The 15153-nt window shown below is 31.9% G+C and overlaps 1 protein-coding gene across 1 annotated transcript in view; it reads right to left on the bottom strand.

Annotated features, from left to right (window-relative positions):
* Nucleotides 1-2700: 2700 nt before the first annotated feature.
* The window catches only part of LOC129222583 (E3 ubiquitin-protein ligase RNF8-like), a 35590-nt gene continuing 23137 nt past the window's right edge, over nucleotides 2701-15153 (bottom strand). Inside the window, exons 7-10 of the mRNA XM_054857098.1 lie at nucleotides 14253-14378; nucleotides 11515-11746; nucleotides 6222-6510; nucleotides 2701-2765 (exon numbers count right to left, since the gene is read on the bottom strand). Of these exons, the coding sequence (XP_054713073.1) occupies nucleotides 6227-6510; nucleotides 11515-11746; nucleotides 14253-14378 (642 nt within the window). The 3' untranslated portion in view covers nucleotides 2701-2765; nucleotides 6222-6226. The remainder of the gene's footprint in view (nucleotides 2766-6221; nucleotides 6511-11514; nucleotides 11747-14252; nucleotides 14379-15153) is intronic.

Here is a 15153-nt window from a genome sequence, read left to right as displayed (position 1 = left end):
TGTACCCAGCATCAAGACCCCCCCCCCCCCCAATGGGTACGCCTGCTTTAGCTATTATTATTCGAATAAACCGATGTAATATTTTCTTTTCAAGATATTCAATGGCCTCCCTCCTCTCCTCAAGTTGAGCAGCCGTGATAGAAAATTATAGTAAGCTGAAAAACAATTGTATAAAGCAGCGTTTCTTAAATTGTTTTCCACGGAACCCCAGGGTTCCACGGAGCACTCTCATGGGTTCCATGTAGCGGCGGATCTAAGGAGTGGGCTAAGGGTACTATAGCCCCCCCCCCTTGAGGTCTGAACTTGCACTAGATAAAATGGAAGTTTCAGAGATTTTCAGCACTGCAATACTTTTGCAAATTTAAATATGCATTATCTTAAAAAATCAATGTCCTGAGATAACATATATATATATATATATATATATATATATATATATATATATATCAACGCACAGCCAATACCGCTGAAGCCTCAGACTTGAAATTTGGCAGGCATGTACACATGATTACGAAAGTATCCACTAAGAAAGGATTTTTCGAAATATCAATTAGTTCAGGAGAAATTAATTAAAACCCCTTAATTTCTGTGAAATTAAAACCTGTCATTGAAATTTAAATCCCTTATTTTTGGAGGCTTTCCTCCATTCAAATCATTATTCAGTACTTCTCAACTTTTGCTCGATAGCGAATTTTAAATTTGATATTGTTTTTGTTTCTCACGTGGTTCTCGAGACTTTTCTCAAATTAAATAATAATGTTTCTGTCTTTTGTTTTCATTTCTTCAAAACTAGAAACGAAGTTTTTAAGAACATCATCACAGGTGGACTATCCTTTTGAATTTATAAGAGTGCAGTTTCCTGCAAAAGTTTGCTTTGCAATAACCGAGGACAGTCGTTAAATGTAGCAGGGATCGATTTAAGAGAAGACTGTTTTTCACACGACCAATCTTATGTAGAGTCAGTTCATCAAGCAGCTTAATACTTTTAGTAGCAGAAAAAAAAATATTGTTTACAAAGAAATTCTTGCTTCAACATAACAATAGAATGGGTATAACAATAAAATGTGGATGGCCTGCGTTTGCAAAGAAAATCAATATTTAAAAAGGATCGGTTAAGGACAAGGGCATTATATATAAGGAGTCCAGGGACCCCGGGACCCTCCCAAAATTAGAAAAAAAATTATAGGTAATAAGTAATTATTATAGGGGATTTTCGTAACTAGGTACACCAAGCCAGTTATCCCCGGCTAATTCTATTACCCGAGCAATGCCGGGTACGGGAATGCTAGTATTTAAATAAATATATACACTAATGTACATACTGTAATGACCTATTAAAGAAAGGGGTGGGAGGGAGAGGGCTAGGGGACTGTAACCCCTTCTCCCATTTGTTTCAACTTAAAAGTAGATTAAATTGTGATCTGCAATGGTATGGAAAGGCTTCGAGGAAATGGTTTCGTTCTGCAATCAAGAATTTTTAATCTGAAAATTTATTACTGTCAAATTAATCCAGTCACATATATTTTTACTTCATTTTCAGGATAAGGGAGCTATAGCCCCCCACCCCATGAGGCCAAAACTTACTTTAGACAAGACAGAAATTTCGAAGATTTTTAATTCATTATGTTTAAATATGCATTATATTTAAATAAATATATAAACTATGGATGGTGGCATATTAATGGTGGGGGGAGGGGGGGCTTAAGGTAACTGTAGTCCCTTCACCCCATTTTGTCAAAATTTTACAACATATTACGATGTGCTTTGCAATGACATGAAAAGGCTTGGAGGAAATAGCTTCGTCCTGCAATCAAGGTTTTTTCATCTGAAGTTATTAATTTTAAAATTAAAACAGTCATATACTTTACTTTGTTTCCAGGTAAGGGGGGCTATAGCCCTCCCTCCTTGTAAAGTCGGAACTTGCACTAGCTAAAAACCGAATTCTGGAGATTTTAACTACTGGAATACTTTTACAAAGAGAGTCCCAAAACTTTTTAGGCCTCTAATTTAGGAAAATTTTCACGGGAGAGCTCGGCTTCCCCCTTAATGTCCTCAAAAATAAACTGAAAATTGTATTTTTAGTTCTCTAATTTCGATAATTTCTGGAGGAAATTCTCTAGCTTTGTTATTAATTTACTTAAACGCTCGCCTCTAACTTGGACAAGTTGAGAATAAAATGGTATTTTGGCGCCTCAATTTCAAACTTACTTCTGATGTGGAACTTCTTTCCCCTATCTATTTTTATCGTCGTTTAAGTGAGATTTAAAATATGTTTTTAGGGCAGGAAAAGAACTTCCGAATCTCTTGTTCATTCCCCTAACATCACCATAAAAACGTGTTTAATCTCGCTGCTCTAGCCTTAATGTCAACTTCTTCTGCACCTTTTATGCTTATAATAGCATTATATATAGCATCCAAGAGTGTAGTTTCCAAGCAAGCCCTATTGAGTTAAGATAAAAAAAAGGAAAATTCGTAGACAATCTTATAGTGCTGTGTGTCAGATTAGGCTAAGTAATGTTTTTGAAAGGAAGAAAATATTTTAAAATTACAAGTAAAAATTCAAAACTTGTAGTAAAATAGTTTATTTGAACACAAATATGAGTTTTATTTCAAAAATGTTTGAAAAATGAAATGTACAAGAGGTTAAAAAATAAATGAACTTTTTTTTTAACATTCTGTATAATTTTTACATTGTATAATGGTGAGATGCTTGGGCATGGGATTTTAAAACTCAGGGCAACCATTTGCCCAATGTCCTCTCCTTCCTAAAACAAAAAAGTATAGTATTAACTTTTTAACAATGAATATACAAAAACCAATATATTAAAGAGAAACAGAGCTCATTTCAACAAAATGCAACTTAATGTCAAATTTACATCACAAATAAAACACCAGTGTTCAACGAGGTTTCCAGTTAAATAACTAAGACTAGTTGTAACTAGTAGTTAACTAGTGACTAACTATTTTTTGGTTTAGCTAGTTCAACTATTAATTAAACTACTTTTTTCTTAAACTACTAATTAAAATTACTTTCAAGTTCACCACTACTGCACAAAATTTTAGGTCAATCAGTTTAATTAAAAAGAAGTTTATTTTTCTTCCTTAACCCATTCGAGATACCAGCCTGCAGAAGACAGCGCTCCCCCAGGACAGCAGCTGTTACACACGAAACTGTGTGTACAGGCTGGGGCAATTTCTCCCGTTAAGCCTAATAAGCAATTTTGGAAAGTACGCATTACATAATCTATGTTTAAATAAAACAAAGAATATGTGGATATAAATGTCTATGTTTGTATGTTCCTGATACAAATTTTCTTGACACAGTTTTTGTTGGATCTGGACAAATTTGGCAGGGAGTTACTTGGGCACCCGAGAAAAAATGTAGGACGGTTTTCAAACGCCAAAAAAGAATCGAACCGTTGGAATTTTAACTTTCGAGTCCAAAAGTGGCATTAAATGGCTCTTTCTACCCGAAATAATTATCCCACCAGTTCAATTTAGGCGCCATTCAAAAACTTTCGAAAAATACTCCATAGAGTTCATTTGATTCCTTCGAATTTGAACAAAAAAAAAACGCTGTAACGTCACCGGGAAAGAATTCAAAAGCACTGTTAATCCTAATGGAACTCGATTTTCAAATCAGAAATTTGTTTGTGCGATCTCATTTCAAATTAGCGTGAATAAAACCAATCAGAAGATGGCTACTCTTTTTTCTGGACAATGACTAAATAAAATTTTGTTATTATGTTTCAAGGTAAAAACTTCTCATTTTCATTTTTCGCAATTTATCTTCTTTCGTGTTTTTTTTTTTTTTTTGGGGGGGGGGGGGATTTTAGTCATATTCATAGAGGATTGCGTTTAGTTTATTCAGGAACTTTTGATTTGACATTTTCTTTATTTGAAGATAATTATTTTGAGGGGAAATTTTACAGATTTTTTTTTTTCTCATTGAAGCCTGATGTTACACATGCGTCACTTGACACAACTTTTATTTTCGAGGTAGACCATGCAAAGTCAGGCAGTGCAGCTAGTCATGGATAAAATGTACTTTACATAGGAATGAAACAATTTAATATATGAGGTAGTGAGAAGCAAAGGGATGCAAGTGTCAAAATTAAAAATTTGGAGATAACCAGTACAAATGGTAGGTGAACCTCTCCTCTGTCTTGGGGCAAGAGATTGTACTAGTAGCCCTGGTAGGTGCTGCTATACAGCATGATTCAGAAAAAAATTTCAATGAAAGCCTACCTAGGATCTGATCTTTAAACGCGATTTACTCGAAACTTAAAATAGTCCACTTGCATCCCTTTGCTTCTCACTGCCTCATATGATAAAATATATCATATTTTCAATCATAACAAAAAAATTGATGAATATAATTTATATTTAACAATAAAAATAAAAAATATATTGTTTATTACTATAAACTAAAAGTACCAAAATTAAACTATCTTTTGTACAAAAGAGGAAAAATATTTGCGCTTAATATTAGGAAATACTTTATAGAATATTGTTACAATTAATATTTCAAAGCCAGATGAAAAATCTCAAAGCACGGAGTAATGCGCAATTGAGCATTTTACACTCATAGGTAGTGTTACGCCTTCTATTCTGCTTTGAGCAAACTACACATCTCCATCTAAGTTCTTGGCCTTTTTTTTCAGCGTGTGATTATGGAAAGTAACGACAATATGAAGAACTCCAGTAATTTATAGTTGTTTCACTGTGGCCCAAAATATTCATAGATGGATTAGTCATAAATTTAAATATTTCTTCCTCGGAAAGATGACGTGTTCACCATGGCTACAGAAATGAATCTAAAAGTAAAACCCCTTGCTAGAATACCTCCCATGAAATCCCATTTTAAAATGTAATTGAAAGTACTAACAACTGCTTCAAAATGAGTATGCATTTCCCTTTTCACTTGCTAGCACATGTTTATATTTTCTTTCACGAATTCAAAATAAATCACAGACACTTGATGGGCCCCATTCTGATGCCAGAGAAATAGTAATGTTCAAGACCAATCATCTGGACGCAACAGGGATAAGTAACGCCATCTGATAGTAAACATTTCGTTCTGAAACCAAGCCGCACATGAGCGCCGTTCGGATTCTTGAGTAGCATACGCCGTAAGAGAAATAAGTGTGATTCGGATTGAACGAGTAGCCCCCGCCTGACGCAAACTTGCGTCATTCCTCCCGAACAGGTTAAAACTTTTAATTCACTAATTGTTTAAAAATTAAAAGGTCATTTGGTTCGCCTGTGTATTTACACATAATGGATGGATGGTGAATTTCTCGCCAATTTGCTCTCCCGATGTTACTGTTCCACGACATAATTTGGTAATTTAATCGTCCATGTTATGATAATTTGCTTGGTAAAAATGTTCTTAAAATTGGTATAGAAAAAGAACAAAAATTGAATTTTTGAATAATCACTGCGAAGTGCACCCCCCCCCCCCCCATGCTAGAAACTAATTTTGTGCCAAATTTCATAAAAAGCAGCCGAACGGTCTAGGTGCTATGCGCGTCACAGAGATCCAAGACAGAGAGACTTTCAGTTTAATTATTAGTAAAGATTATTTTTAAACATGTAATTAGTCTATAAGGACAGGGTTTCCAACATTAAGCTTTGTTTTTCTGAAAAATATGAAAGAAACTCATGGAAAGAGAAAGACAGCCTCCAGCTTTGTGAAATTGCTCTAATATGATTTGAGAGCATACTCCTTAAAACTCTTGATTTTCTTAATTGAGTTTTTTTGAAATTTAATCAACTTCATAGGTGTTGTGTACATAACCACACCATTTGCCTCAGAGCAACATTAAGATATCTAAGCCTCAGAAGTATCAATATAATATCTCACTGATGTGCTGAGGCAACAATATACGACGTAACAGAGAATTTGATTGCAACTGGAAGCATTATTGAGTTTTTTGTAAACAAATCTCTGCCTTTGTACTGTCTCTTGGTCACATAACATTTTACATGACACCGCATTTTCCTAGGAGCCTATTTGCAGAGTTATAGGAACATTACCTGCAATAGTAAATGATTTAAAAAAAAATAGAAGCATTAGTTTCGACAAGAATTTCCAAATAGTTTCGTTTATTTGAAAATATAATGGCGTTTCATTCAATAACTCAATGAAGTTTCAGCATGATTATATTTTGTAACATACTCTTGGAGAATAATCATAGTTCGAAAGAGAAAATACTCACCACAGTTAAAACATCTTCCATAACCACCATAGTAGCCATAAGCCATCCATAGATTCATCATCACTATCACTTTGATTACTGAAATCACTCAGAGTCATCACTTCTGGTATTTCGGCCAAAGGGGAATCTGAAAGTGTGTTCCTGAGAAGATTATCAACTCTCTCTTCAAGCAACGATAAGGCATTCATATCGGAATTGGAAGCACCACTTGTACTCGTGCTCCTGCTCGCTGTTGTTGAATTTGCACTTCGCAATCTCCTAGCATTTAAACTTGATCTGCTATTCTTCTCTAAAATCAAAAGGAGCTAATTTAAGTAACAAGGTTAACATTGGGTTTTCATTTTTTTTCTCCTGTACATTCGGGTGGAGTGAAAAAAAAATCAAATTCTGATAAAGGTTAAGTAATAGTGCGGAAAAGTTGCCTTTTGTAGAGATATTTACAGGGTATCTGCTACATTTCAAGTTTTTTGAAATCCATGACTTTCCTTGACTTCTGCTCGTAACTTTCCATGACTCACTAAATGCAATTTTTCCAGAAAAAACATTAATTTTTCATAAGAATATCTAAACATATGTTTTGTGAAAATTAAATTCAAACCATCTGATCTATGCTTTGGACATATGTTTATAAAAATTCAAATTGAAATGAAATGTAACTAGCTCAGCTACTATTAGAACTAAAAAACAATTCATTCAACAATGAATAGCGATACACATGAAATAATCAAGAGTTTCAACTTGATTATTTTGCTACCAAGGACATACATTTATAAATTAAAATTTCTGGAAATATTTTTTAGATTTCAATAAATCATACAAAATTTTTATACAGGTAAGAACTTACATGATCACAAATTTATAATTCTTTCTCAGAAAAATCTGATGTGATACACAATGGTTTTTAATCACTAAAAATACTGAAAAAAGGTTTTAGTTGCAAAACAATTTTTCAAAATAAAAGAAGCATCAAACATGCAGCAATAATGATGTAAAACTACTGGTGAACAGCAAAACATTTAAGCTTGATTTTTGTTCTCTTTGCATTTTTTAAAAATAAATATTTCATTTTATAAACAAATAATGAATCTAAAACTTATAAATGTTTTAAAAGCTAGTATAATTTTTAAAAAAATCTGTGACAAGCAATAATTTTGTAAACACTAAAATTTTGTTTACAATAAATAAAATATACAATCAGAAAAAAATTAAAGTAATTAATAATTAATTTACCAGGCATTGCCAGATATACTTGATTTCTGTATTTCATTGATGTCCTAAATGTCCTTAATTGATTCTTCAGACCAATTTTATTCTCTAAGATCTTCATTAACTTAAAACACTGCTGAAAATTACTGATGATTTTTATGCGTCTGTTAAATAGACAAAGATTACTTAAAACTTTCACGTAGAACGAGATCGGCAAAAATTAGAAGCCTGAAAGACCTCAACTACATAATTAGACTTATAAGGAGGATTAAAAATACTGCTTAATACAAGATTATAAACCTCTAAACGGTAGAATGACATCGTTAAGAAAAACGAGCGAGTGTTATGGAAGTAGACGCAATCAGATTTTGAAATGTGTGAAAAATCTGGACTGGCAGGTAAAAACGTAAGAAACAGCTAGGATGCATAAATTTTACTCTTAATTCGAAGAATTCGATAAATATGCATGTGCTTGAACCCAAAATCTATGACTAGATGTTAGTTTCCATGACTTTGGATCATTTTTTGCTGAAAACCATGATTTTCCATAACCATTTTCGATCAGTCAAAATCCATGACTTTCTCCCCAACTTCCCATATGTGCCGACACCCTGTATTTAGAAATACAAGAGGATTTCGACAAAAAAAATCTTGAGGGGTTCCCCACACTTTGAAATTGACCATTATTGCATAAAACTGGAAAAAGTTACAATAATTTCATCAAAAATAAATTTGATGTAATATCACTTAAGAGCAGGTTTTTTGTGTAGATTACACACTATATGTGATCATTTTAATAATGAACTATATTTTTAAGTTCCACACATGCTTTGAATTTGACCAATATAGCCTCGAAACTGGCCAACATTGTAAGGCTCCGTACTTTGACAAAAAGTATCAAAGTAATTATTTATAAATATGTGCTCTGATATTAATTAATCCTTACATAGATACAAAAAGGTAATAAAAGCATTTCTTACATACAGAAAGAAAAAATTGATTTTTCCCTTAACGCATAACAAAATAGAAAATTTAAGTGTGATAAAGAACGTAAGTGCATAACTTTGGTGCAAAATGTAAAATTTATATGCGATAAAGAACGTAGATTAAGTATAAAAGTTTGAAAATAACTGTAGCTTGCAACGTCACAAAAGTCACACCTTTAAGCAAAAGAAGCTACTAAATAATCTTTAATGGTTTTTGAGCTCTCAAACCGTGACCACATTTCACACAATAAAGCATCGTTCGGCTGGCGAGTCGGACTTATTATCTTGACTCCTAACAATGTTTGGCCTTAGTGATGCATTGTCGGGCAATATTTCTGGATTCTAATCCGACTAAGAAATTCATCTCTCTTGGTTAGACAACAAACTGTGGTGGACGCTTCTTTGTCTAATTTTACGTATTGTCTCAGAAAACTCTTCATTGTTTAGAAAACGCAAGGTTTTCTAAATCATACAATTCAGTAGGTACGCCATCAAGTTCCATTTCTTTCAAAGTTTTATCTGAAATTCCTGTTTTAGGTAGAGGATCTGAATTTTCCTACTCCCACCAATCAATGAGCTCAAGGTAGTCTCTCAGCATCAAAATTACAATCTGGAACTGTAAATTTTTGTTGTCCAATCGAATTCTTCAACTTTTCCATCGTACTCCGATGGAAACCATGTTCTCAGAATGACGTTTCGATCATCAACAATAATGTAGTTCTGGTCACTGGTTACTTTGAGAATTTAAAAAATATAACACTGGAGAACGCAGATGATTGTCATCAGAAAACTTGGTTTGCATGGGATTACACATGACAAATTCGAAGAATTTCGACTGGGCATCGAAAATTTGCAACTTCAGATTTCAATTTTGAAACTGAGAGACTACCACGAAATCATTGATAAGCAGAAGTGGGATAGAGTACCTACTGAATTTTATGATTTTCAAAACCTCACGTCACACTAAAGCAGAGAGACAATAGGTAAAATTAAATAAAGAAATGCTAGCTTTAGTTTGTTTTGTAACCAAAAGAGATGGCTTTATTCAAGTCAAATTAGAATTCAGAAATACACCACAATATAACATTAAGACCGAAAATTGGCAGGAGTAAAATATATAAGTTCAACTCGAACGCCAAACTTTATTTTATACTTATCAATGTGATTAGTTTGAGGGCTCAAAAATGTCGAAATTTATTCTGTAACTTCTCTTCTCTCTCTGCAACTCTTCTTTTGTTTTGAGGTGTGACTTATGTTGGTTATTTCAAGCAACGTTTAAATTTTCAAATTTTTACACTTAACCATTGGTAAATTTTACTTTTTGAGCTAAAATTATTGACTTAGTGGAGAATTATCTTTTTTTACTGGATAAGAAATGCTTTAATTATTTTTTTTTTCAATATCTATGTAAGGATTAATTAATACGAGAACACATTTTTACAAATAATGACTTCTGATATTTTTTCTCAAAGTACGAAGCCTTAAGATGTTGGTCAGTTTTGAGGCTATATTCGTCAAATTCAAAGCATGTGTGGAACTGCAAAATATAATTCAGTTTTAAATAATCAATGCTGTGTGTTATGTACACAAAAAGATGACTCTTAAGTGATATTACATCAAATTTATAAAAAAAATTTTTTTTTGATGAAATTCTTGTAACTTTTTCTAGTTTTTATGCAATAATGGTCATATTCAAGGCGGCGAGCGACCCTAAAGATATTTTTTCTGTCAAAATCCTTTTGCATGACAAATAGCTCTACAAAAAGCAACTTTTCCACACTACTACTTAACGTTTATCAAATTTTGATTTTTTTCACTCGACCCTACTGTACACGGATGAATGTGAGCTATAGAACGGCGTGGAACATTTCACTAGTAAAATATAGAGAAGAAACTGAATAATAAAATCCTAATCTAAACATGATTGAGAATTAACAATGAATCCATAAAATGAAAATGACAGTTTTGAATTTCATGCGCAATTTTTTGAGCCAGGTTGGCGGTAATAAGTCGCGGAAAATAAGATTCATTATAGAAAAAATGTCAATGGGTTAGTAACCCTCCTTTTAAAAACTTTATCAGAAATTGACATTTTAAAAAGAAACAGAAATGTATTATGCTAAAGCTTAAAAGAAACTTTTTTTCACCTCAAATACTTCTTAAATCAAAAGAGGGTTGAAAATAAAACACTTGACTTAAAACTGGATAAGGAGTTTTTTGATGTTAGAAGTGATTTCTTGTCTTTTCTCCTTGATGGGCATGTTAACAATAGGGGTGCAGGGGTACTAAAATGCTTAGGTAGGGCAGATACAGACTAGCTGCTTGGGGGGGAGGGGCAGACTGAAAAAGATAAAGGGTTTTAGCTAAAAAAAAAATTCTGGAATTGCAAGGATGCCAATAAAAGGAAGAGCACCAAATCCTTCAGGAATAATATGCGTAGCAGGAAATGGGGGGTGGATGTTAATTTTCTCAATTCAGCAAAAATTCTTAAAGCAGTGCTTACGACTAAACATTTACCTATATTTTAATTACCAATATACAGCTAAATATCCTTTCAGGAATCAGAATTAAAACTGTTACTAAAACTTGTAAGAGATAAATTAACAAAACACTTTAAAATGCGGGTGTAGTAATGTTGGGAAATTTTCCACTACATTGTTCTAGAAAATTTTCAGCACCAATTTAGTGGTTAATTTTTTGTGTGACATACGTTTTTTCTTCTATCCCTTCACTGATCACTTTCAACTTCATAATTGTTGAAAAAATAATTGCCCCACTAGACAATGTAAAAATATTACATGATTATTAATTCATGTGTGATCAATTGCACATCAGAAAAGCAAGTTACAAAATTAAAAGGATTACTTTAATGAAGTCTTACTGCTACAAATTCAATACTTGAATCATCAGATCGGAAATTATCAACTTTTTTTATTACAACAAACCCATTATCTCCCGTTCTTGGAACTAGATTCCTATTTTCACATTGTCTAGTGGGGCTAGCATTCAAGTGATCACTTAACAAACAAGAGAAAGTTTTGATGAAATAGCAGCTATTCTATGAAAGTTCTTCCAATCAAAAGCATTATTTAAGTTCTTACTTTTTCTCTTTCCAACTTCTTTTTTTACTGATCGTGCCTCCAATAACTCTTTTCTTTTTTCAGCCAAATCAGGAATATAAGAATCTGCTAGCTTATCAATAAGATTGTCAATAAGTAAAACATTATATTCAATGGTTATTGGTTTCCTACAGACTGGACACTGCCGTTTCTTTTTTTTCCACTCATGTATGCAGTATTCACAAAATGTATGAGAACAACCAAGGACAGTTGGCTGAAAATAAAAATTACATGTAATTTCAGAAAAAAAAAATACCATATGTATGAAATAAATTATAAGTATTAAAAGGCTCTAAATATCATTAGCTCAAACTAACGACTTTGTTCTATAATAACCAAGCAAAAAAATGGATAAATAAATAAATACTAAAGAAAAAACCTTAAACGAGTCAAATAGAAACCCACAACGAATCTGGGTTCTTTGGTCGAAATCAAGCTAAGATTCCAATTTAAATCTTGATTTAAGTTGGCTGTTATTAGAAAAATATATAGTGATCCCAGGTAAGAAGTTTTTCAGGGGACCAAGAGCAGAAATCTGCTTAAATGGGAAATTAATAACTGTCTGCGCCAATATGCAAATGCGCTGTCCGCAGAGGGCAGCACAGGTGACTGTAGACATAAAACGGCTAAGCTCCATGAGAAGCAAATTTTCCTACCTGATGTATCTTAACCACATTTGGACACTCGTCCATTACACTGCATGTTGCAGTACTTTCATAAAACCAAGAACGGTTTCAATTTTATTTATAATGTTATTTTATTTTAATTTACTGTACATACGCTAAGTTAAATATAATACTTTTAAGTAAATCCTAGTTTTCTTGACTACAATCATTACAAGAGCAAACAATAACAATGAAATTAAATAATTTAGCTCCCAGGTTTTAAACAAATGCTATACTTAACATTTAGGTAGAAATATATTTATAATTGTTAATACTTTTCCAAGTATTTAATATTTTTCAATTTTACTATTTAAAAATAAATACCAAGAACAAATACCATGTCCTTATTTCTTTCCCTCAGCTTAGTACAAGAATGCTAATTTTTCTTTGATATTAATCAGCCTTTAATATGTCTTCATAGAAAAGTGATTACGTTTTTTTTTTTTTTTTTTTTTTTTTTCAATTTTTAAAACTTCAAGGTTACTATGCATTTCTATGGAACCTAAACAGATTGAGATTCTCTAAAAATATTTTATATGTTTTTTAAATTGCACAGAAAGAGCAAAGATACAAAAATTTAATAAAAATCCGAACTTAGGTGTCCATTCACGTTTTTTGGTTTAATTTTGCATGGCATGAAGAAAGAATTAAAATAATGTTAATAAATAAATTACTAAAGTAATAGTTAAAATGAGTCGAGTTAGGGTAGCAAATAAAAAACACTTCAAAATTTTCTAAATAATTGAAACATTTTCAGGATGCAAAAGAATTGAGATCTCAAACAAGACACGTAATTTTCATCGATGGACGTGTTTCAACATTTGCATGTTTCCAAAACATGTTTATGGAGGATATTGCAGTGGATGAAAGTCAATTTTGAAAAATAAAAAAGGGGAACCAAAAAACGCTTGAAAAATCAAAATCTTTTCCGAGTCAGAAAATGAAATTTTTGCACAAAATCTGCAGAAACTGCCAATTTTCTACAAATATCTTCCAACTCAAGATAGAACTTTGCAAATTCTGCAGATTTCTTTAAGTTCAAAGTAAATCTAAAGTTCCTGCACATGACTTATTGAATCCTAACTTTTTTTTTTTTTTTTTTGAGCTTTCCGCTGAATTATTGTAATTTCGGAGAATGCAAGATTTTCTTCTACTTTAAAGAAATCTGCAGAATTTGAGCAAAATTTTATCATAAGTTGGAAGATATTTGCAGAAAATCTGCACAATTTCTGTAGAAAATTTGTCTGGGTTTTCCTTTCACATTTGAACAGAATTGCTCTGGAGCTCGGGCATCTGTTCTGCGACGTGCGTCGCAAATTTAGAAGTGTTCTGCTTTGGAGGTGAATAGCAATAGTTTAGTAATTACTAAAATTTAAGTTCACAATATCAGTAAAAAATAAAATGTTAAAATAAGATACGTAAATTTTGCACCTAATCTGTAGAATTCAAAAAACGTTCAAGCTCTTGAACATCAAAGTCCATGACCAGTTGTAAATTTATATGTTTTTTGAGCATTTTTTGCTGAAAATGACTTTCTGTGACTATTTTCGATCATAGTCAAATTCCCTGACTTTTCCAGACTTTTTAAATGCGTGGATACCCTGTACATACTAGGGACAAAATCAAAATTGAGGAAGAAAAGTTGTACTTATGAGGAGGCAGTAAAATTTAGGAATTTTAAAAGTATTCATACGGCCCAAGTTAGTTTAAACAGCATTTTAAGGTGGCTTTTAGCTTAAGGTTATGATTGGCACAATAAGTAAATTGCATAAAAAGATGAAGAATCAACTGGTCCACTGCAGGCAGCTAGTATTAACAAACAATTAAGATGCTCCTTAAAATTTTCTAAAAAATCTAATACTAAAACGTTTCCTAATTTGTGAAAATGATCCATAAACATTTGATATATTTCAAACCGAATCAGTGCACCAATTAAAACTTAAGTTTTAAAAATCAATTTTGAAAGGCTAAAAGACATTTTTTATTCACAATTATAAAAATTATCGTTTTGTATAAACATAAAATTTAAGTTGAAAAATAATTAGTGGGACTTACTTTTAGAAGAAACTCGGTACAAATAGTACATTGTAATTCTTCAAGTAATTTTGCTCTGGAAACCTTAATCACATCCTCTTTGGCAGATCGCAGCTTACTTTCAAACTCATTTTTAAGTTCTTCCTCCTAAAACGAAATTTTCACAGTACAAACTTTTACCTACATAAACACCAAAACATACAAATATACAATTTGAACATACACGACATAATTATGCATTCACATTTGTTTTACAGACACAAATCAGGATTGGCAAGGTTTTGGACACTACGATAAAAAACACTGTAAAAACCCTTGTTTTTCCGTGCTGTCCAAAACTGTCCAAAACTATATTTTTAGCGAAATTGAATTCTGTGAGAAAACATAACAGAATTAAATGTATCAAATTAATGTTTTATATTGAGCATTTATTCAATGTGGTTATTCAACTTATTTATGCAGCTAATTTTAATCTAGTTACATAGAAGTTGAATTCTTGATTAAAATTTCAACTTGTATGCATGAGTTTATTTAGGTTTTTTTTATATATATTAGTTACCAAATTTCCCAATGTTTATGCATGTGTGCAAATGAAAGCAGGATTGGCAAGGTTTTTACCATCCTGTTCAAAACTCTTGTGTCCAAAACTAGTTTTTGAGAAACTATATTTTATGAGAAAATATCAAAAACAGAACAAAGTGTGTCAAAACTATTTTTTTGACTATTTAATATATTTATTCAATGTGAACATTCAAGTTTAAATATATATGTAACTTATTTATGCAGCTGATTTTAATCTAGTTACATAGAACATAAATTATTCATTAAAAATTTCAATTTGTGTGCAAGTTTTTTTTTCCATAAACCAAATTTTTCGACATTTATGCATGTGTGCAAAAGAAAGTGTTCAAAATATAAGTGT

The sequence above is a fragment of the Uloborus diversus genome, chromosome 5, assembly GCF_026930045.1.
Source record: "Uloborus diversus isolate 005 chromosome 5, Udiv.v.3.1, whole genome shotgun sequence".
In the NCBI taxonomy this organism is placed as follows: Eukaryota; Metazoa; Arthropoda; class Arachnida; order Araneae; family Uloboridae; genus Uloborus; species Uloborus diversus.
This window is presented reverse-complemented; position numbering and strand designations above follow the sequence as displayed.